The sequence below is a fragment of the Musa acuminata genome, chromosome BXJ2-10 (genome assembly GCF_036884655.1).
Source record: "Musa acuminata AAA Group cultivar baxijiao chromosome BXJ2-10, Cavendish_Baxijiao_AAA, whole genome shotgun sequence".
Lineage (NCBI taxonomy): Eukaryota > Viridiplantae > Streptophyta > Magnoliopsida > Zingiberales > Musaceae > Musa > Musa acuminata.
Window position 1 is genome coordinate 26,735,451 of NC_088347.1, and position 26,152 is coordinate 26,761,602.

General features: G+C 43.0%; 7 protein-coding genes across 15 annotated transcripts; 4 read left to right on the top strand and 3 right to left on the bottom strand.

Moving 5' to 3' along the window:
• Nucleotides 1-1,364: 1,364 nt before the first annotated feature.
• On the bottom strand, nucleotides 1,365-3,344 carry LOC135624820 (uncharacterized). Its single transcript, XM_065128789.1, has 4 exons — nucleotides 3,026-3,344; nucleotides 2,806-2,898; nucleotides 1,733-1,870; nucleotides 1,365-1,643 (listed from the first exon to the last, which is right to left on the bottom strand). Exons 1-4 carry the CDS (start codon nucleotides 3,242-3,244, stop codon nucleotides 1,602-1,604), a joined length of 492 nt encoding a protein of 163 aa, XP_064984861.1. The 5' UTR covers nucleotides 3,245-3,344; the 3' UTR covers nucleotides 1,365-1,601.
• Nucleotides 3,345-3,942: 598 nt separating this feature from the next.
• Nucleotides 3,943-5,973, top strand: LOC135624818 (protein GRAVITROPIC IN THE LIGHT 1-like). The gene is made up of 3 exons (XM_065128788.1): nucleotides 3,943-4,129; nucleotides 4,298-4,952; nucleotides 5,033-5,973. The coding sequence occupies exons 2-3, from the start codon at nucleotides 4,307-4,309 to the stop codon at nucleotides 5,827-5,829; spliced, it is 1,443 nt and encodes a 480-aa protein (XP_064984860.1). The 5' UTR covers nucleotides 3,943-4,129; nucleotides 4,298-4,306; the 3' UTR covers nucleotides 5,830-5,973.
• Nucleotides 5,974-6,721: 748 nt separating this feature from the next.
• LOC135624822 (LIM domain-containing protein WLIM2b-like) lies at nucleotides 6,722-11,222 on the top strand. The gene is made up of 5 exons (XM_065128794.1): nucleotides 6,722-7,105; nucleotides 8,212-8,311; nucleotides 8,397-8,428; nucleotides 8,570-8,659; nucleotides 10,712-11,222. The coding sequence occupies exons 1-5, from the start codon at nucleotides 6,965-6,967 to the stop codon at nucleotides 10,919-10,921; spliced, it is 573 nt and encodes a 190-aa protein (XP_064984866.1). The 5' UTR covers nucleotides 6,722-6,964; the 3' UTR covers nucleotides 10,922-11,222.
• Nucleotides 11,223-12,000: 778 nt separating this feature from the next.
• LOC135624166 (proliferating cell nuclear antigen) lies at nucleotides 12,001-13,589 on the top strand. The gene is made up of 4 exons (XM_065127573.1): nucleotides 12,001-12,412; nucleotides 12,618-12,770; nucleotides 12,857-12,954; nucleotides 13,186-13,589. The coding sequence occupies exons 1-4, from the start codon at nucleotides 12,094-12,096 to the stop codon at nucleotides 13,405-13,407; spliced, it is 792 nt and encodes a 263-aa protein (XP_064983645.1). The 5' UTR covers nucleotides 12,001-12,093; the 3' UTR covers nucleotides 13,408-13,589.
• Nucleotides 13,590-14,019: 430 nt separating this feature from the next.
• On the top strand, nucleotides 14,020-16,965 carry LOC135624823 (mitochondrial import inner membrane translocase subunit TIM10-like). Its single transcript, XM_065128795.1, has 6 exons — nucleotides 14,020-14,234; nucleotides 14,579-14,640; nucleotides 14,881-14,933; nucleotides 16,026-16,064; nucleotides 16,296-16,365; nucleotides 16,610-16,965. The coding sequence occupies exons 2-6, from the start codon at nucleotides 14,599-14,601 to the stop codon at nucleotides 16,658-16,660; spliced, it is 255 nt and encodes an 84-aa protein (XP_064984867.1). The 5' UTR covers nucleotides 14,020-14,234; nucleotides 14,579-14,598; the 3' UTR covers nucleotides 16,661-16,965.
• A 493-nt stretch (nucleotides 16,966-17,458) lies between these two features.
• LOC135624821 (uncharacterized) lies at nucleotides 17,459-21,506 on the bottom strand. Of its 3 annotated transcripts, XM_065128792.1 has the most exons (4): nucleotides 21,152-21,505; nucleotides 19,266-20,537; nucleotides 17,848-19,148; nucleotides 17,459-17,762 (listed from the first exon to the last, which is right to left on the bottom strand). In XM_065128792.1, exons 2-4 carry the CDS (start codon nucleotides 20,344-20,346, stop codon nucleotides 17,481-17,483), a joined length of 2,664 nt encoding a protein of 887 aa, XP_064984864.1. In that variant the 5' UTR covers nucleotides 20,347-20,537; nucleotides 21,152-21,505; the 3' UTR covers nucleotides 17,459-17,480. The 3 variants fall into 3 exon arrangements, with proteins under 3 accessions (XP_064984864.1, XP_064984863.1, XP_064984862.1); XM_065128791.1 differs by having other exon boundaries at nucleotides 17,848-20,440; nucleotides 21,152-21,506; XM_065128790.1 differs by having other exon boundaries at nucleotides 17,848-20,537; nucleotides 21,152-21,506.
• A 2,337-nt stretch (nucleotides 21,507-23,843) lies between these two features.
• Nucleotides 23,844-25,542, bottom strand: LOC135624208 (uncharacterized). Of its 7 annotated transcripts, none has more exons than XR_010491615.1 (5): nucleotides 25,242-25,540; nucleotides 24,962-25,171; nucleotides 24,586-24,865; nucleotides 24,304-24,428; nucleotides 23,844-24,204 (listed from the first exon to the last, which is right to left on the bottom strand). XR_010491615.1 is itself a non-coding variant. In XM_065127620.1 (5 exons), the coding sequence occupies exons 1-5, from the start codon at nucleotides 25,329-25,331 to the stop codon at nucleotides 24,086-24,088; spliced, it is 795 nt and encodes a 264-aa protein (XP_064983692.1). In that variant the 5' UTR covers nucleotides 25,332-25,540; the 3' UTR covers nucleotides 23,844-24,085. The 7 variants fall into 7 exon arrangements, 5 of the variants coding, with proteins under 5 accessions (XP_064983692.1, XP_064983691.1, XP_064983690.1 ...); XM_065127620.1 differs by having other exon boundaries at nucleotides 24,304-24,399; XM_065127619.1 differs by having other exon boundaries at nucleotides 24,304-24,402.
• Between the last annotated feature and the right edge of the window lie 610 nt (nucleotides 25,543-26,152).

Here is a 26,152-nt window from a genome sequence, read left to right on the forward strand (position 1 = left end):
AAAGATCGAAAAGAATGAGGTGAGAAATAGTTTTTCATGTTTGTTTACATGATTTAATATTTTAAGGTCACATAGATAACTAAAAAAACGTTATTTTATTGACCCAGAAGATATCAGCCTCTATAAAGTATCCGAGTATTATCTCTTAGATATTTATAAAATACTTAATATATGATATTAATATATTATCTTATGAGTAATTGTAAAATATTCAAATGCTCGGATCGATATTTTAAATATTATAGATCTTAACATATCCGAAGTATAATATTAACTATTTTCTCTCTTTCGGATGTTAGTAAATATTAATGATGTACATATTTAACCCATAATATTTGTTACATTTATAAGTTTATATATTCTGTAATAACAAAGAAAACATCAACTCCGGGATCAATTGTATTTACCTTGAAGATGTCATATTCCAAACCCTTTAAAACTATTAGAGTATCTATGAACAATAGTAAAAATACTGTTCATACGATGTTTTCATGAATGATTCGAAAAAGCTATAGAGAATGGAAAAATAAATAAAAGAGGAAGATAAAAATAAAAATTAGAATTTTTGTGAATGCTAAATCATTATTTTTAAAAATATATAATAAAAATAGATTTTAAATAGCAACCTTCTAGTCTTAATGAAACTTGGGATGCTGAAATGAATATAAACATGAGGTAAAAAGTAAAGTATCAACGATAAAGAAGATACTACAAATACAGAAGTCAAAAACCAATGTGGTCTAATTCTATTGGCTTGTTCTATTGCTAACCTCGAATCCTGATGTGGAATCATGGCTTGAGCATTATTGTAAAACTTGTGTTGATGCTCAAATCAATACAAGCGCGAGATAGGAGGATAGCATCCAAATGACACAGAAGGTCCGAGAGATGTTTATAGAGTAAAAAGAAGAGAAAAAAATACAAGACACTCCTATTAATCACCCGTGAATCTTGACCACAACTTATACCTCGAAAGACTCCAACCATGCATTCAGTAAATATTTGGCATTATTTGAAATGGGGGTAAAGAACTGCCAAATGGGAGGCTCAACAAACAATTGTATCAGCAGCCCACAAGAAAAAGATTTCGTCGACCACATCCTTCATTTGATATACACGCAGTTATGCTTGGCATTTCAATCAGAGAAGCTCTATAGTCTCGTGAGACTAATGCTAAGAACAAACCATCTGAAGCACAAAAGCCTCATAGTTAGGCATAAGTGGAAATCGTTAACTCAGCGAATGAAATAAGTAGATCTGGACTTGGATGTCAAGGGAAAGAACATACCAAGACTCGAATGGTAAAGCTGAGTCCAGTCGAAATTCAAATCTCTACCAAAATCACTGCATCTAATCCATTCAAGTATACTTGACCTTGGACAAGTATAATTGTTGACTTTTCTTGTTTACCCCCTTAAATGTTCCTTGTTTCCTTTGACAATACAATAGTTCATTTGATGCTCCAATTAAACATGCTACAGGAAGAGAATGCGATACATATGCTGATAAGTTCACATGACACCAGTAGAATCACCTTAACAAACCAACAATAGCACACCACTTGTACGCAAGTGCTTATGTATGCAATAGCATGCCAACTGCTAATTCTCACTCCTCTTAGGCTTGTTTGAATTTGGGATAACCTGGAATGAAATGATCAGATCATGCGTTATATAGAAGATAAGGATGTAGCCATCAATTTATTAGAGAAGACAGTCTTCGCTTGTCATACTATATCAGCAGATGGAATCCATTCGTTTGTAGCTGGATTCCCCTTGCAAGATGCCTGGTAGCTAGATGCATCAGATACTGGTCCTAGGACAAAGCTACTTCTGCCGGACTTTTCCACCTTGATGAAACCAGTTCCTGTCTAGAGAGCCAATTCATAGAAACAAAACACGAAAGGGGTAACTTTCGAGGTATTTAGATAACAAACAAGATATTAGGAGAAAAACAATGCTTAAGTACACAGATAAATGGACAATGCAATTGTGGTTGTTTAGTTTAAAGATAAAACTAGGATTTTAAATGAGTTACATAAGGCAATTACAACATTAGAGGAAGATGGTCTATCCATATTAGAAAATAGAAACAATATTTTCTGCAGGGACACGGATGGCGGTCACCTTACAACTCTGTGAAAGAGAAGGGTAAGGGGAAATTATCCATGTTAATAATGAAATTAAGGTTGACGGAAACATCCTGCGACTACATGTCTCTGACAGCGGCAGCCACCTCAACCAAGATGATACGACTACTAAGTTACGATAACCAAAACATCTGTGTTGAATTTAATTGAATACGTAAATATAAGAGAACAATTCAAAAGGTGATCAAGATGGTCCACGACATATTGCACGTTTGATGCATATAAATTGGTAGTTTAAGAGCATCAATGAGATCAAAATGCCTATTTTGGCAATTTGCAGTACAACACTATAAAAAGGAACAAACAAAAACACATGCAGTACAATTTGGATTATGGTAGAATATTTACTGAAGTACAACATAATGTTTGCCCTCCTGGTCAAAGAAAAAGAGTAGATCCATAGCTCACAAGATTTTTCCAAAGATTTCCATCAAATCATATGGCCAATTGAATTTATGCAGTAGTCAAGGATTCAAGAAGATATCTAAAGATCTACATCAACAGGAGTAAACACAATATAATGTTTGCCCTTTTGGTCAAAAGAAAAAAAAAGAAGATCATTTAACTCACAAGACGTTCATAAGATTTCCATCAAATCATATGACCAAATAGAGCTGTGTAGTAATTGCAGATTAGAGGACATCTAAAGATGGTACCGTGTGATGCTGCTTGTCGATGCAGCGGAGATCCTTGTAATACTCCGTCTCGACGTATTCTTCTGCCACTTCATGGCCATCGCAAGCTAGCTTCTGCCAAGAATCCCAAGGACCAACAGCGATCGTTGAACAGAGTATACAGAATCGAGGTAACAGATTAAAAAAAACAGCATCCGAATCAAAAGAGAGGGCAATTAATGAAATCGGAGTGACAAGAAACCTGGCGACGGGCCTCGAGATGCCGGAGCTTGTCGAGCTCCGGGACGGAGTCAGGATCGGCCGACTGGAGGGCGTCCGAGTAGACAGAGGAGTACTCGCTCCGGGAGGGTTTGGTGTGGCGCTTGGGGGCGATCCCCTCGAAGTACTCCCTCGTAGCCGCCTCCACCCTCGCCGCCTCTTCCGGCGTCAGATGAGCGTCGCTGCGATCCGGCCTCGACATCGTTCTCTCTCTCTCTCTCTCTCTCTCTCTCTCTCGCCCTTGTCCGGGGTCGATCGTTGTCGATGGAGACTTCTGGAATACGATGGGTTTGATACGAACACATTTGCTCCATCGAGTATAGCCAACTCCGACCAAAGGTTGGATCTACGTCATCCATGATTATGTCGGTGTCATGCGTGATATATGCTTCTATGTCATGTATGGTCTGTGCTATTGGCTTACATGTATACACATAGAAACGACATACATCATAAAATATAATGTTATGTGTTAGAGTTGGCGCACAATTGTGACTCGACCCGGAAAATTTACCATCGGATTGAGCCATGGTGGATCGCGCTCCCAGACCAATTAAGTAGTAGATCTTAATAGGACAACTGCACCATGGGGCATCGAGCCAATTAATGTTAATGGCCACCTCGGCAGTTTCCGAGAAGGAGGATGCACGAATCACGAGAGAAATCGGCCATGAACAGCCCCATTGCTCCTATCTTGGCCACAACGTGAAGAACGCACCACCGTCAGATTCCTTCTACGATGGACGGTCAGAACATGTGACGCTCTGCCCACTGTCTCATTAATACTGTTACAGTACCCGTTCCCTGTTTCTTATGCTACCGAGTCAAGGTTCATAGTGACTAAAGAGCCACAGGTTGCAACGTTACAGCAAACGGTAACCAGTTATTGCGGGTAATGGATCTAAGCCGTCAGATCGGATGATGGACCGGACGGGACGACAATGAGTGGTACACTGGTACTTCAGACAAGATCTCGTGAGCTCTGATGAGAAATCATCGCCGCTGCTTCCATACCACTTGAACGCATCTTTTTTAGATGCACGAGGACAGGCAGCTTTAATCCATCCATCGCACCCTTTTCGTCCAGGTAGAGAGGGCTTTACTCCCCCTTGATGATGCATCTGCTGTCATCTCTTTACCTGTGATTCCAAACGCAGCGTTCTTTTCTATTGGGTCGATATGTAGTGGCAGTAGTCAAGTCATTGGGGCTTGTCGTGGACACTTAGCTCTGTGATTGTCGCTATTATTGCTGCAGGAAGAAGACATGGCGAACAAAGTGACAACCATCTCCGATCTGCTTCAACGAGTCGCCTCCTCCTGTCTCACACATCGTCTTCCCGGAGGCCACGCGCTCGAAGACGGCGATTGCGATGAGGGCGAAATTGATCTGGCTGAGGAAGAAAAGGCACAACCCAACGAAGAAGAGGAGGAGGAGGAGGAGGGTCTTAGGATCTGGGAAGAGGACGGTCAAAGGGCATCCACTGTCCCTGGATTTTCCCACAAGGTCAAGATCAGGGAGATGGAGGGGTTCATGTACGAGGTGTTCGATGCGGTCTCCGCGGTGAAGCGGGCGTACGTGGGTCTTCAGGAGGCGCACAACCCGTGGGACCCGGAGAAGTTGCGGGTGGCCGACGCGGCGGTGGTGGCTGAGCTCCGGAAGCTGGGGAGGCTGAGGGATCGGTTCCGGCGGGGGTGCGTCAGCCCCTCCGCCGCTGGGCCGACGGCGGTGCCGCTGAGGGATGCGGTGGCGCCGTACGAGGCGACGATCGACGATCTCAAGAGACAGCTGAGGGCGAAGGAAGTGGAGGCGGAGAGCATCAAGGAGAAACTGCGGAGCGCCACGCTCGGCAGCTCGGGAAGGAGAGGGCGGCTCTATTCCAGCAAGAGGTTCGGATGCGTCGCTGTCCCCGGTAAGTAGAAGTAGTCTACCTTCCTCTGTTTCTTCCAGCAACCAAGATTTCTTGAAATGGCATTTCGGTCGGTCGAATAGGTGCGCCGGGCACGGCCACGCCGGAGCTGTTCGAGGCGTACATGGAGAGAGTGAAGTTTGCGTCCAAGTCCTTCACCGGCCACCTCCTCTCCCTCATGCGCTCCGCCCGCTGGGACATCGTCGCCGCCGTCAGGACCATCATCGATGCAGGCGGCGGCGACGACGCCGAAGACCGTCCTCTGGCCATCCCCGACCTGGAGCCCCGCGACGCCAAGTACGCCCTGGAGTCGTACGTGAACCGCAAGTTGTTCCAAGGGTTTGAGAACGAGACATTCTACCTAGAGGGGTCGCTGAGCTCGCTGATCAACCCGGCGGAGTTCCGGCGCGACTGCTTCACCCAGTTCCGGGACATGCGGGGGATGGAGCCGGAGCAGCTGCTGGGCATTCTCCCCAGGTGCCCCTTCGGGCGATTCGCGGCCAGCAAGTACCTGGCTGTCGTGCACGCGAAGTTGGAGGAGTCGCTGTTCGGCGCCGGGTCGGAGCAGCGGCGGCAAGTGCTGGAGGGGGCGCATCCGCGGACGGGGTTCTACAGTGAGTTCCTCCGGCTGGCCAAGGCGGTGTGGCTGCTCCACCTGCTGGCCTTCGCGCTGGACCCGGCGCCGTCCCACTTCGAGGCGAGCAGGGGGGCGGACTTCCATCCTCGCTACATGGAGAGCGTCGTCCGGTTCGCAGGAGGGCGCGTGCCGCCCGGCTTGGTTGTTGGGTTTCCGGTCGGGCCGGGCTTTAAGCTTGGTGACGGATCGGTGATCCGCGCCAGGGTCTACCTCGTCCGCGGGCCCCTCCCTCGGCCTCAGTGATGCGGAATTAATTAACCACGGTGTAATTCGTGGGGGGGGGGAAATCTGAGTTGCTATTTCCGTCGATTACATTTGTAACATGTTGATCTAATTAGTTTAAACCGAGCACATCCTACTCCGAATAACTAAGCTTCTGAGTGCTTTCTTTTGAGCGTTTTGGTCAACGTTCTGCTTCCTCTTTTCCTTTCTTACCCATCGAATGCATCGCTTTTCAAATATATTATTGGATATTATAAATTTTGAAACTATAATAATAAAATAAATATAATTCATAGAGGACAAGAATACTTCAATTTCAAAGATTTTATCTGACACGAGAGAAGCAGTGAATTAAGAATTGACATAAATCAACATCATCATACTTTGTATATTTACAAGATATATTCTTATCACGTCTCATAAATATAATTCATAGAGGACAAGATCACAATATTACTTTTACACGAGGCAGTTGCTGATAGGTTCATTCGTGTGTTCCGGTGGAGCCCAATACGGTGTCTCCAGTTGCCACATGGGTAGGTCATGTTCATCGATCATTAACAGCCGCGGGGTAAAAGCATCATCTCCAGCTCGTCGGCTCGCTGTCTCCGCGTCCTCATCGTCTGCAAGTGCGTTCTTATTAGATTCCAACGTTAGCGTCACCTGCTATTTTCTGCACCTACACCACCAATGAGTCCGTCCTCCGACGTGCAGTTCATGAAACAAAGGGTACGAAGTCGGAGTACGTATAGCAGGGTAGGTTTGCCCTTTACATGTATATAAAGTAAGCGGAGTTGGAGCGCCGCGAACCAAAAAGCTGGCTAAAGCGCGAATGAGTTGGTGGAGTTGTCGGACCCAAGGACCCCCGTGGGCTACGTGTCGCGGCGCTGGGGGTCCGTCTAAGTCAATTCGAGGACTCCGCCAAATAGAGGATCCCATGGCCGCGTGGGCGATCGAGTTTTCATCTCTATTCACGTTGGTCATCATCGCCACCATCGCTTCCGCACTTTCCATCTCGTGCCCTCTTTGGATTTATCCTCTGCGGCCGCGGCAACCAGCAGCGGCATCCCGATTCGTTTCTTGCCGACTTGGGTCCGGAATCGATCGGTCGGCTTAGAAGGAGGGAAGGGACTGAAGGGACAAGGAAAGAGACGAGATGGCGTTCAACTTCACGGGCACGCAGCAGAAATGCAAGGCCTGCGACAAGACGGTCTACCTGATGGATCAGTTGACCGCCGATGGCGTCGTCTTCCACAAGTCCTGCTTTAAGTGCAACCACTGCAAAGGAACCCTCACGGTATCGTTTCTTACCCATTTCCTTTTCTTTTCCGGGATTTTTTTTTTCTGCTGAATATTTCCATAATATACATGATCTATCTCCAATAATAGTTGGCATCGATATTAAGGAGTTTGATCGTGCGGGCCTCGTACGGTTTGTTCCGACAATGGAAAGATCGGCACTGGCCGTCATTGATCGATCTCCCAGATTTGCTATTCGTGGGAGGTCTTCTAAAAGGCTTAGCTGAATTCACTACGATGGCCGAGAACTCCATGCTGCTGTTGCTGCTGCGGCTGCCTTTTGTTCATATCATGCAAAGATAGCAAATTTACCTCCATATTTTTAGCTGATTACCATCTTAATACATCCCAGATCGCCAAGTCCATTTTAAATATCTTTCTGCAAATTATTGTTTTTTAATCCTGAATCTGTCTTTAGGATAGCACTCTTGGTATGGTTGATTATTTTTAGTCAATTTGCTTCGGAGATACAAGAGCCACATAGGACTCATTTGATGTACAGCCAATAATCTGGAAAGGTGTTTTGACCGAACATAGTGGCAAGATTATTGTTAAAGGATTACCTGGAGCTTTGGTTGAATTATCTATGATTCAACAGAAGACAAAGACTGTATATTGTGATGACCATCAAAGAGTTTGGAAATGCAGAATTGGTGATTACTAAGATCATGGAACTTCTTGCCTTTTCGGCTTTTCCTTGGGTTTTCTCATTGATTCATGCGGATAAGAGAATGAGTCATCCACACAATGGATTAATAGAATAAATGCAGTATGATGTTGACCATCATATTTCATAGTTCCAAATAGAACACATATTATGCATACCAACTTCCTAACCAAACTCTGAGTTGTAAGTTCATTTTTGTTTCAAGTGGATACTACATGTAGAAGTGCCTTTGGTTCCTAACCATATGCAGTAAGAGAAATCAACCTTTCAATCCTGAATCAAAGAACTGGGCAGGCATAACAACCTAGGGGCAAGCGTTCTAATTCAGAAATAAATTTTCTGAAGTACTTGGAATTTTACCCTAAATACTCTTTCGACGTGAATTTGGAGCAGAGACAAATTGTTTATGTTTCTAATTTATTGTTCTTTCTTGTCAGCTAAGTACATATTCTTCAATGGAAGGTGTTTTGTATTGTAAGCCTCATTTTGAACAGCTCTTCAAAGAATCTGGCAACTTCAACAAGAATTTTCAGTCACGTGAGGGTTCAACAAAGCCACTTTGAGATAGTTGTGTAATTTTCTCATAATGCTTTAACTTATGAACATATTTCCTGTTTTGCAGCTGCAAAATCAGCTGAAAAAGCCCCAGAATTGGTAAGTTCAGTGTTTCCACCACCACTTTCTGCCCTGTTTGTCTCCAAGTCACTTATCCTTAATTTCTTATTGTAAAAACATTTTCAAATTAACCAAAATTGTGGTTTGCTATTTAATATGGCTAACATATCTTGACTTCAGACTAGGTCTACCAGCAAAGCTGCCAGTATGTTTTCAGGAACACAAGAAAAATGTGCCACTTGCACGAAAACAGCATATCCTCTTGAAAAGGTTTGACCACGTTGATAGTTTCTAGTTATTCCTCTAGTCTTATGTTAGTCATATGGTTAGGTATTCTACATGATTTCAATCTAGTAAAGTTTAGTTTACTCTGAATCTAATACGAACAGGACTCATCAAACAGTTTTGCTATTAAAAGCATGTCACTCTGCTGTAAGTGCATAATCTAATTTTAAGTTGTTCCATTTAGTAGCTCTAGTTATATATCCATACAAAGGAAGCCCAAAAATGTGGACGCCATATGTATGATAATTATAAAATCATATGGTCATCTTTTCTTGTATACTGTGCGGTGACCTTCAAACTATCTTACCTGCTTTACGAATTTCTGAAACCAAGCATTATGGTGGAGGTTACTGACTAGACTCAATGTAGGTGTCAATTGGCATCATCTTTTCATGTCTAGGCCCATATCTCTTAACTGTCTTTATTTCTTGAGCAATACTTCACCTGTTATTTAGATATCAGTTCTTGTTTCTTTTCACTTCCTAATTCTATACTGAAGAACTTGTAGGATTGAGTTCTGAAAATAAGTAAACCTGATGTCATGTTTCTGGATGAGTTGGTCTGTTTCTAAAAATTACTGGCAATTGTCATTGATTGTTCTAAAATGTATTTGTTCACATTTTGACTGGTTGTATGCATTAGCAAAAGCCTGAGAAAATATTATATCATCTTAATAACAAAAGTCCTAAAATTCTCTCCACCACAAGGTTAGACATGGGAAACCTAGCCTTGTTGCTATGTGGTGATTTATCTTGAAAAATAAAATTCTTTTCACCATCCTCTAGTTGTTTTAGAGGACACTTGGTGTATTTTTAAGTTATTCCAACTAGCTTGACTAAGGGCCTTTCTGAAGAATACAGTTACTTGCATTAGACATGCTGTTGAAACTTTTAATGTACGAGACAGTGTACCTGTCAGCTTTCAGTGAAGAATTGTCATTTTTCATTTTGTTGTTATCTCCGTCATCGTTTCTGTTATTTGCTGCAAAACTTGTGTTCTTTATTAAGATTGAATCCGACAGAAGAAACTAAACCAGTAAAACTTGGCATATTTTTTGTTAATACTAGATTCAATTGAGTCTGCCAATTGGATGATTTTTGGGCCAGCTTAGTGATGGATGCCGCATTAATCCAAATCTTTCTAATGCTAAAAACTAGGAACAGGGTTGATGCTACATACCATGAAAGTTTCTGTTTTGTAAAATGAAGCAGATGTGTATCTACTGACCCAATTATTCATGTGCTCTGCTTGCTTAGTTTTTAACATAGAACAAGCATAATCTGGCTCCCTTTTACTGTTTCCACTTTGTTTTGTCTCCATATTTCTAGCTCTGAGTCTATACATTGCAAGACATGGGACCATATTTCAACTAGGTACCAGTACCTTTTTCTCTAATTTTAATATATTTCTGTCTCATGAAGTTTTTAGCTGATCCTAGCAACGGTTGAGTTGTTTTAAGGGCTGTTCTGTAGGTACAGATGTGGATGTATAAACAATTTGATCCAATATCTGCAATAAATGAATGGACCACATGTATGTTTTTATGGTCATAATAAATTTTTTGGTCCTGGAAGTGATTTCTGGTGACTTTACAATTTATGTTGTTGCTTTTTTCATATTTTTAGGATTTTTTCATTTATGAAAGGTCTAATGTTGTCAACTCAATTGATTAGACATTTATGCCACATTAGCTAAAAGAATCTCTTCTTCTACTAAGGCCATGAACAACTGATTTGAGTCTAATTTAGTTGGTAAAAGAGTTCCTTGAGCAAGATTATCCCCTGCTCCATGTTTAAAATCTCCAAATTACCCCACCCGGAATGATGTCATGAAGAAAAAGTAAAATGTGATAACACATCCAACTATTATGTCCTGAAGTAAAATTTTCTAGAGAAGGACAACACATCCAACTTTCTTAAGTATGCATCGTTGGTGTTCCTTTCTTACGATCAGTATTTTGTTGCAACGATGAACTTCTCTTGCAAACAGATACACTTCATATTCTGCTTTGGCTGATACCGATGTTATTATTGTCAGGTGACTGTTGAAGGACAGGCATATCACAAGTCCTGTTTCAAATGTTCTCATGGAGGCTGCTCGATTACCCCTTCAAACTATGCAGCTCTTGAAGGGATCCTCTATTGCAAGCACCATTTCTCCCAGCTTTTTAAGGAAAAGGGAAGTTACAACCATCTAATCAAGTCTGCTTCGATTAAGCGTGCGGCAGCAACCGCCCCAGATCTCTAGTTCTGTTGAATCTTGCAGCTATTTACCATCTCAGTGGCAAATAATTCTGTATTCTATGCTTCCGCCTTTGCCGCTTGATCTGCTAAGACATTTGCCATCTTGTTTCTCCTTGTTGATTTACCTTTCATTCATCATGTGGAATCTGTGGCAGAACTTATCCAAGAGAAACTGGTCTTCTAAATTGTTATTGTTGTCAGGTTCATCCATCTTTCAAATCTGCATATTTTAAGGTTTTCTGTAGTTGAATTTTGTCGGACACTAATTTCTTACTGTGGATTATCAAATCAAGTCATTTGAGCAAGTTGTGCATGCTTTTGTGCTTGTCATGCCATGCTGTCCATCGTGATATTTCCATCTATTTACCTTTTCGTGCAATGAAATTGTGTTTCGATGTCTCTCATCAGACAGGCATTTTAAGTTTCCTGCGTCGTTAAAAATAACCTGCGTTTCCACCTTCGTGTGATAATCTCCAGTTGTACTCTAAATTGGAATCCTTCAATTCCAACATCTAAATCTATATCATAACGTGGGAGGATCCTCAAGCCTTCCGTTTTCAACCAGTAGAGCTGCAGAAATGTTTCTGAGATGAATAAGAATAAACCAATTGAACCATTAATAGGGTGTTTGGCTTGAGGAAAGGGGCTGATTCGGGTAAATGACCACTCCTTTCGTTAAATAGGATGGATACCAAGTTTCTTTTTTCTAATTTTGGAATCCTCATAAATGTTGTTGATGTAATTAATGTTGTTTCAGGAATAGATATCGCCCGTTCGTTTTAGTTAATTCCGAGATCTCTTATTGGTTAAAGATTACTCCTTTTTCTATATCAGGAAAAAAAATCTGTAGTTAAATTGGTGGTAGATATAGAGATGCTTTTGTCAATCTACTCAAACTTGGTTTGGTTTGAGGATAATTTTGGTAATTGACGTCCATCCCTGTAGGTTTGAATTTGTTAGAGGGCATTTCTGTCAGTTCGCCATCTGCCGGAATTTTTCCGGAGAAAAGACCGCCAACCAAGTGCAAATGGAGGGAAAGCGGCTGCTTTTCCCGCCAAAATTGCCCTATTTCCTCTTCCTCCCGTCCCCGGCCTCTCCCCATCACTCGCAACCCTCTCCACCCGGAAACGGAACCCCTCTATCCTCGGCCAGCGACATCGCCTGAAGAACGAGAAGATGTTGGAGTTGCGGTTGGTTCAAGGCAGCCTCCTGAAGAAGGTGCTGGAATCAATCAGGGAGTTGGTCACCGATGCCAACTTCGATTGCTCCGCCACCGGCTTCTCCCTCCAGGCCATGGACTCCAGCCACGTCGCCCTCGTCGCTCTCCTCCTCCGATCCGAGGGCTTCGAACACTACCGCTGCGATCGCAACCTCTCCATGGGCATGAACCTCAACAACGTGTCCAAGATGCTCCGCTGCGCCGGCAACGACGACATCATCACCGTCAAGGCCGATGACGGCAGCGACACCGTCACTTTCATGTTTGAAAGCCCCAGTACGGCGATCGACCCCTATCTCACCCTAATCATCTCTCCAAAGTCCGACATGTGCATATCTTGATCTCTCTGCTTAGACTTTGCCAGTTTTTTCGTAATAGGATCCTTAACTCGCATGATGCTCACAAGAACCGCTCATGTTCTTGTTGTCTGGATCTATTACCTTCTGTGTTCTCTAAACTCATTTCTCCCGATTTTGTGCAGATCAAGACAAGATCGCCGATTTCGAGATGAAGCTAATGGACATCGACAGCGAGCATCTTGGCATTCCGGACGCAGAGTACCAAGCTATTGTTCGGATGCCGTCTTCAGAATTTGCAAGGATATGCAAGGATCTGAGCAGCATTGGGGACACTGGTGCTGTAGCTATCTTAGTTAAACTCTCTTTCGTGTCTTTGTTGTGATGCTCATGTAGTTTATTTACTGTGGTCTGGAACTGGCAGTGATCATTTCAGTGACCAAGGAAGGTGTGAAGTTTTCGACCGCAGGGGACATTGGAACTGCAAACATCGTTTGCAGGCAGAACAAGACTGTGGACAAGGTACCTTGTTCTTGCTTCGTCCCAGGAAGCCATTGATCTATTGGATGTAGTCTATGTTCTTAAACAGGCCACAGACTTACATCAATCTTTAGTCATTTTGCATTCATTTTAATCTTTGAATGTACCCAAAAATGAGAAAAAAAGATGAATTGTTTGGAATGAGTTTACCTACTATGAATGTAAATGTATAATGCTTGTACGAATGTTAACCATTTCAATTTTATGGTACAGCCTGAGGAAGCCACCATCATAGAGATGCAAGAGCCCGTTTCATTAACCTTTGCTCTGAGGTACTTGAACTCCTTCACCAAGGCAACGCCACTCTCTGAGACTGTGGCCATCAGTCTCTCGTCTGATCTGCCTGTGGTGGTCGAGTACAAGATTGCAGAGATGGGATACATTAGGTTTTACCTGGCACCCAAGATCGAGGAGGATGATGACATGAAGCCATGAGCTAACCCCCACTTTTTTGTTATGATCATGATGTGTTTCATGTCTGCAGACCAAAGATTATTTGGTCTATTTCTTGTTACTGTAAGCAGTCTATGAATGCTCAGAGGCAGATGGACAAGTTGATTGCTCTTTCTTTATATCTGTAGTTTTTGATTGAAGAAAGATTGAGGATCCAAGCAACCTGTCTTGCCTGTGCTACAGAGAAATTTCTAGTGAAGTGAGCCAGTAATGCATATATAAGTTTAGTCTAAAGAACATTAAAATCTCATGTTTTCTAAGTTTACCATTCTATATCAAAACATTCACGTAATGTAGAGATCATGTAACGCAACTTGTGATAATTCACATTTTGTGATTGTTTGTACATGTAATTAATAATGTAGATTATTATTTAGTAACACTATACATAATCCAATGTATCCATTCAAATTTTGCAATAGTAAATCTTTTATTTAATGAAAAGGAATTAAATACTTTACGGCATGTGCACATGCGATACTGAAGTGGATATCAATTTCTTAACGTGTGGTGGGTATAAAGGTCGTTTGTGTGTCGTGATAGATAGGCCTATCAGTGATTCTTGGTGTCAATAGATCGAGCATATGGTGTGCAGACACAAGATTTGCGTATGTGCCGCGGACCTAATCCGACGAAACCCGGTCGGCTAGGGTTAGGTTGGTTCAACACCGACTTGGTGAGCCCAACCGGTTGTTTATGAGAAGCCCTAAAAGATGATGGGCACCGCCAAAGTTCAACAACCTTGGTCCCGCTGCGACTCGGGGTCTCCTCCGCCGCTGCATCCATCGGCGGCTTTGCGTTCTACGACCGTAAGGCTTTCGCTCTTGTTCTTCCGTTCTCTTTGCTGCAGGAAACAAAATTTTGCGCTTTCTTGAGCAAGAATGACCTCTGTTTCTTTGATCGTTTCCAAGACAATCTCGATGCGCTACTTCTACGAAGTAACTTGGTCCTTGTGATTCTTTGTTCGTTTAAAAGGATTAGTAGTGTATGAGGATCTCGTCTTCGGTCTGGATTTGTTTTCGGGCAGTGTATTCGTGCAGCATGCACCCCTTTCTTTCTTGATAGTTCACTTGGGCCTTTTTTTCCTTTCTTATCTTGTTTAGTTTTCGCTGGAAGATTTACGGCATAACATTTGTTGTGATATATCTATCAGGATCTTTGATAAGCTCCACAATGGCTGCTAAAAATGGCGCAAGCAGCATCGAGAAAGAGCAGGTACATAAACCTTCTTGTGTCACGTAAGCTTTCCTTAGCTTGTTCAGTGAAATGGATGATTCTTTAGTGTCACATAAACCTTCTTGTGTCACATAAACCTTCTAGGGTGACGGTTTAACTATTTTTTTTTTAGTGATGAATAGTGATATTTTTACTAGCATGTCTACGAAAGGTCATTTCACCATTTTATTTCTTTTTGCCTATGAAATTATCTGACAGACTTTTATTTTAATTGAGCAGATTTTTGGAATGGCAGAGAAAGAAATGGAGTACAGGGTGGATCTCTTCAACAGGTAAACAGCCTTTAAGTATTACTTAGCTAGCAGTGTCTTTGCTTCGATATGCTGTTGATGTTTGTCATGCTCCAATAATTCGTGTGCATCATGTGGCTAGGTTCCTTGCTTTGTATTATCTTAATCTTCACCTTTCTAACTAGGGCATGAAACGTATGAGAAATCGAACTATGGTGAGCACAAAATAACCAAGAGTCAGACTTCTTTGGAGCTTGTGTGTACAGAAAACTATATGCTACAATCATAACTTATTAGGGGAAAAGGCCTCTTTGAATTGCCATGCTTATGTCCTGCCTTCACTGACCCCATAATTGGTTTTGGAGCCCGTGCCTGTTGTAAGGTTAGCTGGCCCTGTCCTCATGGGTACGTGGCTGGTTGGCCACTTCCCTAGGATGGCTTGATCCATTTCCTCTGTGGTTCAGGCTGATAACAATCCTTTCAGCTTAGATTCCTTCTGTTGTCGATCTGCTAATGACTTTGGTGGTTTTCTGAGTCTTTTTTGCTTTGTAGACTTTTCAAGCTCATCTCTCTGCTTTCTCAGAGAAGTGCATCACAGTTGCCTCGGGCTTTATCTGGCTTGTATGGGTTCCCACAGGAGCTGGCCCAGACCCTGCATTACTGTGGCAGGCTGGCCAAATGCTGGTGGGGGCCAAATAGTGCTGATGCTGCACGGCCCGGTTATATACTAGGGCATGCCACTCACATCATGGCCCTTGGAATTGTATTGCTAATTTGTAACATCATTGCTCTCTTTCCCTTGTTTTGTTAAACAAATCACACGCTTTTCTTGTTACACAACATGGTATGGTTTTGATGAGAGGCCATAGTTTTAGTTACCTTTAAGGTAAATATTATGCATTATTTCAAGTTTAGCATTCCCGTTGTGTTACAAAATCTTGATATTCTGAACCTGAATCTGAATTTTACTCATTACCATATTTTATCTACTTGGAAGAAGTGGAAGGTTCCTGCAAATGATTTATGAGTAGTGCAATATCAACTAACATGCAGGTTCGTTTACTGCTAGTAATATGATTTATCTTGTATCACAAGTAGAACCATCTGAGTTGTTTCTCTTTATTCTTGAAACAGGCTCACACAGACATGTTTCGATAAATGCATCGAGAAAAGGTATGCTATGCTTCAACCATTTCTTCTGGTGGAATTTCATAGCTTTTATTTTGATGGTATTGATATTTTGATGATAGATTGATGTATTTTGATCTAAGAATTATTTGGAATATTTTTTTTTGTAGTGTGGAAATCTATTCTGTTTTTCCTTTAAAGAATTAAAATTTCAAATATTGTTGTCTGCACTGAGCATCTGATTAGCTAACAAGTACTCTCAATATATTCCTTCAGGTACAAGGAATCTGAGCTCAACATGGGTGAAAACAGTTGCATTGATCGATGCGTTTCAAAATATTGGCAGGTAAGATACTTGGAGTTGCAGATCCTTATGTAATGTTGTATTTACTTAAATGATCTTTGTGCAAAGACTTTCATCGATACATCTAAATTTAGAAAAAAACACCCTACATATAATCTCTCGTATGTTGACATCGATATATGCAATATTAATATGTGCGATATCAGTTCCTCTTCTTTCAAGTGTTTGACTGATTGGTCATTCTTAAAGTTCAGTGATCTTAGTCTCCAGTATTGTGGTATTTCAGGTGACAAATATAGTTGGGCAACTACTTGGTTCCAACAGGCCTCCAATGTGAAGCATCCAATATGCCTTTTTTCAGACTGAAAAGCTATTTCACCGTCAGCAACATACATCAAATGGTTATGCAATCACATTCGGCATAACTTGAGATATATGCAACCTCTAAGATAAATTTGTTGAGGAACAAACACTTCTTACCTTTGATGATTATTATTTTTAATGGCATTGACTTTCTTGGCATCAATCAAATAAACTTGCAGCTGTTAATTGAAAGCCTTTGGATTGTAAAATCAGTATGATTGTGTTGAACTTGCAGCTGGTAATTGCCAGCTTTTGGAATTAGTCAGTATGATTGTGTTATTAGACGTGTTGACATGGTCGGAAAAATTTTACTGGAATTCTGCAGACGATTAGTGCGCATTGTGCACAGACAGACAAGAAGTTGGGATTTCAAACTTTGTTGTTATCTCCGTGAGTGTTGATCTCTTGACTGTATATAATTGTGCATATGTTAATCATTGAATAATGCTGCTTAACATGACTGGTCCTGAGTGATAGGTGGCATAATTGTGCCTCTATTAGATGACAATGTATCATGTTTCTTAGCAAACATAGCTTCCTCATGTATTACTGAAGAACTCAGGCTATTTTACACGTTACAGATGAGTCATTGTTCAATGAGATGTAAGTTCCTCTTCTCTCAGTGGCCAGAGAACTACTACACTTTGTACAGGCACAGATCCATGATGCTTGGCGTTTGGTCCCAGCAAACTGGGGATAACTGTAAATGGAGGTCGGTGTTTTTTATCACCTCCACCACAGTGAGTATCTAACAACACAAGAAACATCCAAATTGTATCAAGAAGACAGTTAAATTAAGCTCTCCCAACAGGTGACACAGGTGGATGATTTGGTACATAGCTATTAGGATCACCACCTTGGGCTCCAGCAGGAGCTTTCCCTGATTGATCATTCACAATGTGTTCCTGCAAGATTTTTGGCTCTGTTGTAGGACTGTCAGTCTTCCTGCCATGGAGGACTGCCATACATATTGCGAAAGACTGAAGCATTGACATGGAAGATAGGAATTCAACAGTGTACAGCCCCTCTCTGAAAGATACAATGCTGAAGGCAAGTCTCTTTTCTTGTGATCCACCCTGAAACAGTTCGATTACTAGTGTTATCTACTGAAACACCGATGCTACTAGCAAAAGCAACAGACAGTGAGTAAAACTGCCATACCTGAGTGAACAGTTCAGATCTATGAGTTCCATCTGTAGTTTGACAACCTTGGTCTGAACCAAAGGTATTGCACTTTCGGGACTTGTCAGTAAGAACAGTCAGCGAGCAACCCTCGTCCCAACCTCCGCAATCGCATGCTCCTCCTGATCTCCATCTCTCTATCAGAGGTGAGGGCTCACCATCGGTCGACAAGCCATGAACCCCGCTTGGAAGCATGACGGAGATACCAGATTGACATAGATCATCATTATGCTGATCAGTCTGCAAACGCTTCTCATCATTTGAAGCACTTACATTTCTTGTTGATAAGTTTGCTCCGCAATTACTGTGGCCTGCTCGGGTGGGGGTATCGGACTTATCCACAGGTGGTGGCACCTTAACAACAATGGCAGCCAGCTCGCTCATAGCAGAAGAGTCAGCAGTTGCTTGTTCAGCACCAAGCAAAACAAACTCTCTCATAACGTGAGAACTGTCACCTTCATGGCTCCTCAAGTTGCGAAGTGAAACCTTCAACTGGCCAACAACATTGGAGATCAACTGATGCTTCTTGCTCTTATTTCCGGGGCTGCTCCAGAACATGGTTTTCTTCTTTGAACCATTTACAGAGAATATCTTATATATGCACTCTAGGTCATTATAATTGCTAATAATACTTCTCATTGTTATTGCTGCAGCAAATACTTCACTGTCACAGGATGAGAGCATAAACAACGGAAGGCCGTTCTTCCAAGCAACTTGAAGAAGAGCTTGCTTCATTGGTGCAACATGCTTTTCATCCTTTTGAGTTCCTTTATCATTGTTGGATAATTGATTTGAAGTAATCATATTTCCCCTCACCTGGCATGTAGAGTCAACACTTGTTGGCTTGTGCACCCCATGGTTTGATTTGTCGGTTCTACTTAGTTCACAAGAACCATGACTGCCCGATAAGGCTGCAATTGGCCCAGTCGAACGAAGATTGTTCTTTGGCTTCATTATAGGATCTAGTATTCTCCTCAATGGGCTTTGCCTACCTTTATTCTTTCTGGCTGCTTGATCTCCATGCGAATTAAACAGATGAGAAACTGAATCGATTTGTTCTTCAGATGAACCTTCCCTCAAGCTAGAACTCTTGCTCATGCTTTTTAGATCAGCACTCAGTCGACGGTTAGATGATTCCCTTCCTGCTGCAGACACTAATTTTTTTTCTGATTTTGTTGATCCTTTTGTCACATTGACTTCAAGTTGCTTGCTAGTACCTTTAGAAAATAGATCATTTTCCCCATTTCTTCGTACCAATGTATCAGTTGGTGCTACACCTTCTGACAGAACAGTAGAAGATATATCAGGTTCATCATTTTGAATGGTACAAGGGAGAGGACATGCGTGAGGAACATGAAGATACTGATGGATGATCTCGACATCTTCAGCTAAATTACCTGAATGGTTGTAGCTATTTCCCTCAGCGAGCCAGTCGTCAGCAGTTAATGGGGTATCAGAAGTAAGGCATCCACTGTCCACGTTCTCTTGAAGATAATCCGATATTCCTTTGCAATCCTGGGAAATTTGTGGAAAATTGGTGTCCAAGGATTGACTATGGCCATTGTCTACGCATTTTTCTGCTTTCATCGAGCTTCCATTTTGGTCTTCAGCCACTCCAGTTGAAGTGGCAGTAGCAGTGTCAATCTTATATCTTGACCGTGAAGCTGCAGAATGTCGAGGTAGGCATACTTTGCCTGATATGGCTTTCAAATCTGAATCTTTACTGTTACCTTTATCATGTTTATTCCCTAACAGTTTAGCACTTGGAACAAAATCTCCATTATCATTCTGTGTAGGAAACTTCGTAGAAGAGATACTTGAACTACGGACGCCTTGTAAATGTTCAGAATCTTCTCCTTCATACATCTCTGATCGGCTGCCCGTAACAGGGCTTCTCTTATGAGGAAAAACAGGAGATTTCTTCCCTCGAGAAAGAGGACTAGATATGGTCTTTCTAGATTGGTTAAAGGAACCAAATGTAGCATATGCCGATGACTGAGTACTATCACATGCAGAGTGTCCACCTCCCACATCTGTGACACATTTCTGGTGGTTTGTCCATCTCTCAAGACGCCCCCAGTCCAGAACTCCAAAATTCAGCGCCTTTCCATGAACATCATCTCCTTCCTCCAGCCGCTGAAGATAAAAGGGTACATTTGACATGTTCATAACTGGTTCGTCAAACCCTGGTCCCTTCCTACTGGGCCATGGCTTTTGAGAATTTCCCAAAGATGATGAAACTGAGTTTTTCTTCACCCCCTGCCGATCTTTGGCTGTTTGTCTAGGAAGCTTTTCAGTTTTAAGGGCCCCAACCTTCTCTAAGAGGTCGACATTCTTGATTCCGCTCGGGAATAAAAATCTCTCATTGGACAATCTTGAGGAGTTATTTTGCAGTGAGCACCTTTTTTCATGTTGACTGAACAGCATTTCTATCATTCTATCATCCTTTGCTTGAGCTGCTGGTGTTTCAGAAGGCATGTTTGGCTAGTTTTCTTTCAGAAATTCTATCAGCTTCATTGCTTTAAGTACAACTTGTTTCTTGGTACAGCACAACAACGCTTTTCGCGATTAACTGTCAACAAGATTTTGTAAGTTCATGATTTCCTTTTCTCGTGTTAAGGGAGACAACCTTCAAATTTCAATTTCTTCTAATATCACAGTGCACAATGCTGTATACATGAAAAAGAGTGTTATCTCTAAGTGCAGATACTAAATATAATGCAATCTACAACTGAAGCATCGTATCTCATCTCACTGACCTTTATCTAACTCAAGACTAAATAAAAGATTTGTCACACTATGACTACAATGTCACTTTGTAGAACATAAAGATTTCATTTCATCTGCAAACCAAACAAGAAAAAAGAAAGAGACAGAGAGAGAGAGAGACAGCACAAAACCAGACGAAAGGAACATGGCGTCTCCGCCACACAATTTCGCATTTTTACGAAACAATACGCGAACTTGATGCGTTCGTATGAAGAATTTCTTTGATTTGAGTTGCCGCAACGCATCAAAGCGAGGCGCACGAACAAGAAAACAAAGTGTCCAAAAACCCTAACCCGTTCACCGCCTCTACTAGAAGTGAGCAGTGGATCTACAGCAATCCGGCCGAATATCAAACCCGGAAGTGCCTACACTTTTCGTGGATCCCAAGAAACGAAAGCGTAGCATGTGCAAGCAAGCAAGCAAGCAATCAGAGAAAAAAGAAGAGGAAAAGAGAAAGAATGTTAATCAAAAGAGTGAGCATATACTCGTCGGAGGAAACAGAGCAGCGCCGTACCAGAAAGGAGAAGAACTCGAGATGTAGATCTGCTCGGCCCCTTCTTCGCCGGTTTCTTCAAGGTAGTCTTGGGAGACCAAAGGAAGAGGAAGGAGCACGACCAAACCAGAGAGGGAAGGGAGGAGAGGTCTGTTACTCTGCCGCCACCAACCAACGGGCTAAAGTGGACGACCCGGCGATGGCATTCTTTAAGTGCGAAGGCGCAGAGCGGGCGGCGGGGCTGCCTCTTCCGTGGAGCGGCGGGAGGAATCAGCCGACAGCGACGGCGGTGGGTTGCGAGTCCGTGGGGTGGGAACGGGTGCGTGGTTGGCGATGAGGCCAGCTGGTGGAGGGAAAGAAATGGACGGGAGTTAGAGTCGCGAGACAGAGCTGCGGGCCCCGCGCCGCTTCAGCTCCGCGTCGCTTAAATTTAAACGCCTTTCCCACCCATTCGTACACCCCACCCAATCGTATGCTTGCGGGTGGGGTCACCGTGAAAACAATTCTTTCGCTACGCGCTGTCGTAGACACAAACCGCGTACCGACCACAGGTTGGCTGGAATGTCAAAACGGTGGGCCCCTGCTGAGCCTGATTTCGTGTCTGTCGGTCCACGCGTGAGTAAAATATGTTTCTACCCAAAGAGAGGACCACAGTGTATCCTATTGCTTCGTATGCGTTCATCCATATAGATAATCCAAAGTGCACTGATTTGAATTCTCCATCATGATAAGTTGTGAGTGCGAAGGCACTCATTGAAGGAAGTAATAATCATGACCACGCAAGATGTGATGTTGATGACGATAAAGATACAGGTGACGTTCTGCTTGAGTTGATGCACGGCGACTACGAATTATTATCATCGGTGCTTTGATGGAAGCAGTCTTTTTGCTAAAGCAAAGGAGGGCAATAAAGTTTGCGAACGCTTTCTCCTTCGGAAGAAACAGAAAGGTAGGAAGGAATGTGTGTGAGGGTGGCAAAGATCAAGTCTTTATCACTTGACTGCACATATAATATGTTCATGTCGCAGATAGTTGAGTTGTTCTCATCAGCTTTGAATAGTAGATTAGTCTTGGAAATTACATAGTAAGTTTCTTGCGATGAGTTTTGGGAGAGCATATTTTAGTATCACCCTCGCGATGACACTCAATAGTCACGTCAACACCAACGTAGAGTCTCGGGATTGATATGGTGCATTGCGTCGATGCGACATCTCGAACTCGGATGGAACGATCACCTACTCCCGAGCTGTCCAAGGTCGTATAAGACAACGTCGCATAGTATAAAGTTGTTTCGAAAAGTTCAGAATGGCATCGCGTAACGTCGATCCATGCAGGTCGATCAACACTTGCACGGAAAGGTACGGGTCGATAGTCCGAAAAGTCGATAGGCATTAACAAATCATGTACGATCGATCTTCGTTCACATATATAAAAGTCAATATCCTAGCTAGTGTCGGGGAGACTTCGAACACTCAGCTCCCTTTAACTTCACTCAATACTAACTTAAACTTCGGAGGGATCGAGTCGAAAAATTTTTCTCTCGACCTTAGCCTGGGTGCATGAACTCAACAACGAAAAAGCAACAATTGGATGAGAGAGAAAGAGCACCTCTTTTGCTCTATCTCTGACCAATTTTGGAGACGAAGTATGTACTTGAGTTAACGTCGATCACCTCCATTCGAGTATCCACATGGGTGACTCTATACACTCAAGATTGGATCAAACGGCATAAGGTTCTCCGACAAGTTTATTATCTCTAATGTTTTAAGACTTGTAGTAAGTTTCAGAGGTCGTGTGGATGCTCCCAGTGTGCAGTGAGCGCCCTGCGCTGGGAGGCACGCAACGTGATGGGCGCATGATGGAAGGTGCGCCGGCACGCCTGGAGCGCACGTAGAGCTCACGAGAGCGCCCATGCGGCCGTGCTTTTTTCCCTGGGATCTCAACAATTAAAGAGATCTCAGCTGCCTTGTGATAGATAATAAATAGATATGAAAGAGGCATCTATCTATCTGTAGGGAAGGCAATAATAACAAATGAAGCTTATCATCTTCTTATTTAACTCCAGAGTAAAACCTAGTTGGTATGGCTGATGTAATCTTTAGCAGATTCCTTGTGATCCCTCAAAATCAAATTTTTTGTTGAAAATTACTACACAGACGTTTAAAAGACTTCTTCAATTTTATTTTAATATTAATCATTTATGTTCTCTATAATTGGAAGATGCTGAAATAATTAACCATATTTTCTTTACTTGTTCTGTCTCCTCCCAACTATGAAATTTTTGGGAAAGAAAGCATGTCATTATTTTTGAATACCTTGGGGGATTGGTTAAGGGAAGATAATAATAATCATGGAATGGAAAACATGCTATAGCAAACCAGCTATAGTTCATCTGAAAAATGAGAAATGAAGTCATTTTCAATAAGAGGAAGCCTTCTATTCATTAGATTTAAGTTGACCAATTTAATTAGACTCAATTAGGAAAAGCTATTTGTAGGCTGATTTAAGTTGAATTCTTCTAATAGGTTCTCTTTTAGCAGGAAGGTGGTCTTCACTTCAGTATCAATCAGAGATCAGAACCTGAGGAAAAAATTATCCTTGGATGTGAAGCCTCCTCGGCAAAAAGAGGACTGCAATATGCTATTGATAAGCACTACACACACAACAAGTTCTTCCAGAGATGGATTCTACAACAATTGTTGAGCTGCTCACATCAGATAAAGAGCCCCCATAGTAATATGCTTTTGACAAGCACTACACACAAGTTCTTCTTCTGAACATGGATTCTGCAACATTTGTTTGTATGTATGTATCTCACATACAATTCAAGACATGATGGTAATACAAATTTGTCCACTGCTATAGAGGGTGCAACCAATTGGGCTGCCAACACAATAAGGATCAATAGAGCTGCCAACCTTATTGCAGCTGCTGTTGTGATGTATAGGGCATGTATCAGTAGGTCCAGTCATGGGGGAGTCTGATCTCACGGATCGCAGGAGGAGTTGGGTGGGGAAGCCGGTGGTTCCTTTTCTGATGTGAAAGCACTGCGTCTCGTCGGCTTATGAGAGCATCTGTCGAAGCACAAGACGTGCGTTTAGGAGGAGAATAGGATTTGGTCAACTGGTGCAATCTTTTGAGAGTGAGTGTGGAATGAACAGAGAGCGACTTGCCATGGTCGAGGACCGAGTATGGCTTCCCTCCCATCTCCTCCAGATTTAGATTCAGCGCCTGGACCACTCTTTCCGGCACAAGCACAGTGGAGTAAGCTGCTGCAACCACCCATAGCAAAGAGGAGCTGTGAGAGCTGAGCGATACGAGTCATTTACATCCGTCCAAAATCTAATGGATGAATAGAAAAACGATCTCTGATCAGAGCAGAAGCAGAGCATACGACAACACCGAGAGGCATCCGAAGATTCGACGAGGAAGGACGAAGCTAAAGAGGTCCGTACCTGGTTTCTTTGGCGGCTCGGACTTGTCGCCGCCGACGCGTGGCAGGAAGACGCCGGTTCCGGCGGATTCTCTCCTCGCGCTGGGGCTGCTGAGGAAGACAGCTCTCATCCCAGATCCAGGCTGCGGTTGCTGCTGCTGCATTTGGAGAGGACGGCGTGCGGAAGAAGACAGTCCCGTGGGGCGGCCACGGTTGTGGGAATGCACGGCTCCTTTTGCTTCACTCTGCCTTGCCCACGCTGCGAACAACCGTTGTCTCATCAGCTGCTGCTGCTGCTTCAGCTGGTGGAACAAATTGGGAGCAGAAGAAATCGAAGAAGATTGAGAGACCATAAGAAGTCCGCCAATAAATTCCTTTGGACTGAAACGAAGGGCCACCTGAGTTGCCTGAAACCGCTGCAAGTGGATGGGGACGGGGGACGTGCAGTGGCCGCTATTGGCGGTCTCGCAATGATCTGAGAAAGACAGCGCAGGCGGCAGGGCAACTAACGAAGGAGCGTCGAGGCTTTCCTTCTTCTCCGAGATGAACCGACCGCGGAGAGCGGTTCCATGGGAACCGGTCGTGAATCCATACCTCCCGTCACAATACTGAAATCATCAGCGGATGCACGTTAAAGGAATGGGAAGGGAAGAACGCTTCGTTTCGCAAGCAGCATACTTTAGTGTCGCCGAGGAAGGAGCCAGGCATCTGCCAAGCTAGCCCGGTCATGCAGGGGCATTCGTCCTCCGCCGGCCAGTCGAGATTCATGGCGAACTCCTCCAGAAGCAATCGTCTCGCCTTCTCTTCTCCTCGAGGAAATGATCGTCGCAAAGGAAGTCGGAAGGGAGGCAGACCTCCCCCTCTCGTCGCTCCTTGGCCATCGCTCAAGTAGAGCAAGCTTTGCTGGGGAAGCTTTGCTGGTTACAGAAGAAACAATAATGGAGCTTCCACTTGGGCAGCTTCTCCTCTCTGTTTCCCACAACTAACATATATGCTCTCTGCTAATGTTCTTAAAATGTTTGGCAAATCACATTTATTAGTTTCCTTTTTGCACACATGTTGAACATATCTGTGAAAGAACATAAATAATAACAAAATTAATACTTTCTGATTTTATTATATTTCAGAGTATTTGTAGTATGAGTTAGACCGACTCAGCTGATTCACCCCTATTCTAACTCCTCTTGTCGTATACGAACGTGGAAAAAGCAGGTGGGCGAGCAATAACGAGCGATGAGGCCGTCTCGTGGGTTGTGGACCGGTCTGCGAAACCGTTTCTTCACTTGGAAGCCTTTTCTCGGTCTTCCATGTACGAGTCAACTCTCTCCGCTGGAGTTGGCTCAAAGCTGTCCCTTCTCTTCCTTTTCTTTTCCTTCTCTCAAGTGTCGTCTTAATCGTTACGCTTCTTCGAGTTCCTTCTTCTGGTCGTCTCTCTGGGGACGACAAATTAGCCGCTTTCGGTGGGTGATTTGACGCTTTGCTTCGAGTCGCATGCGCCTAACCGTCCACATCGAACTCATCGTTTCTTCTACGGAAGTCACCAACGGTTGTTTAGTGGATGATTCCTCCCATCGATAGGATAAAGGATG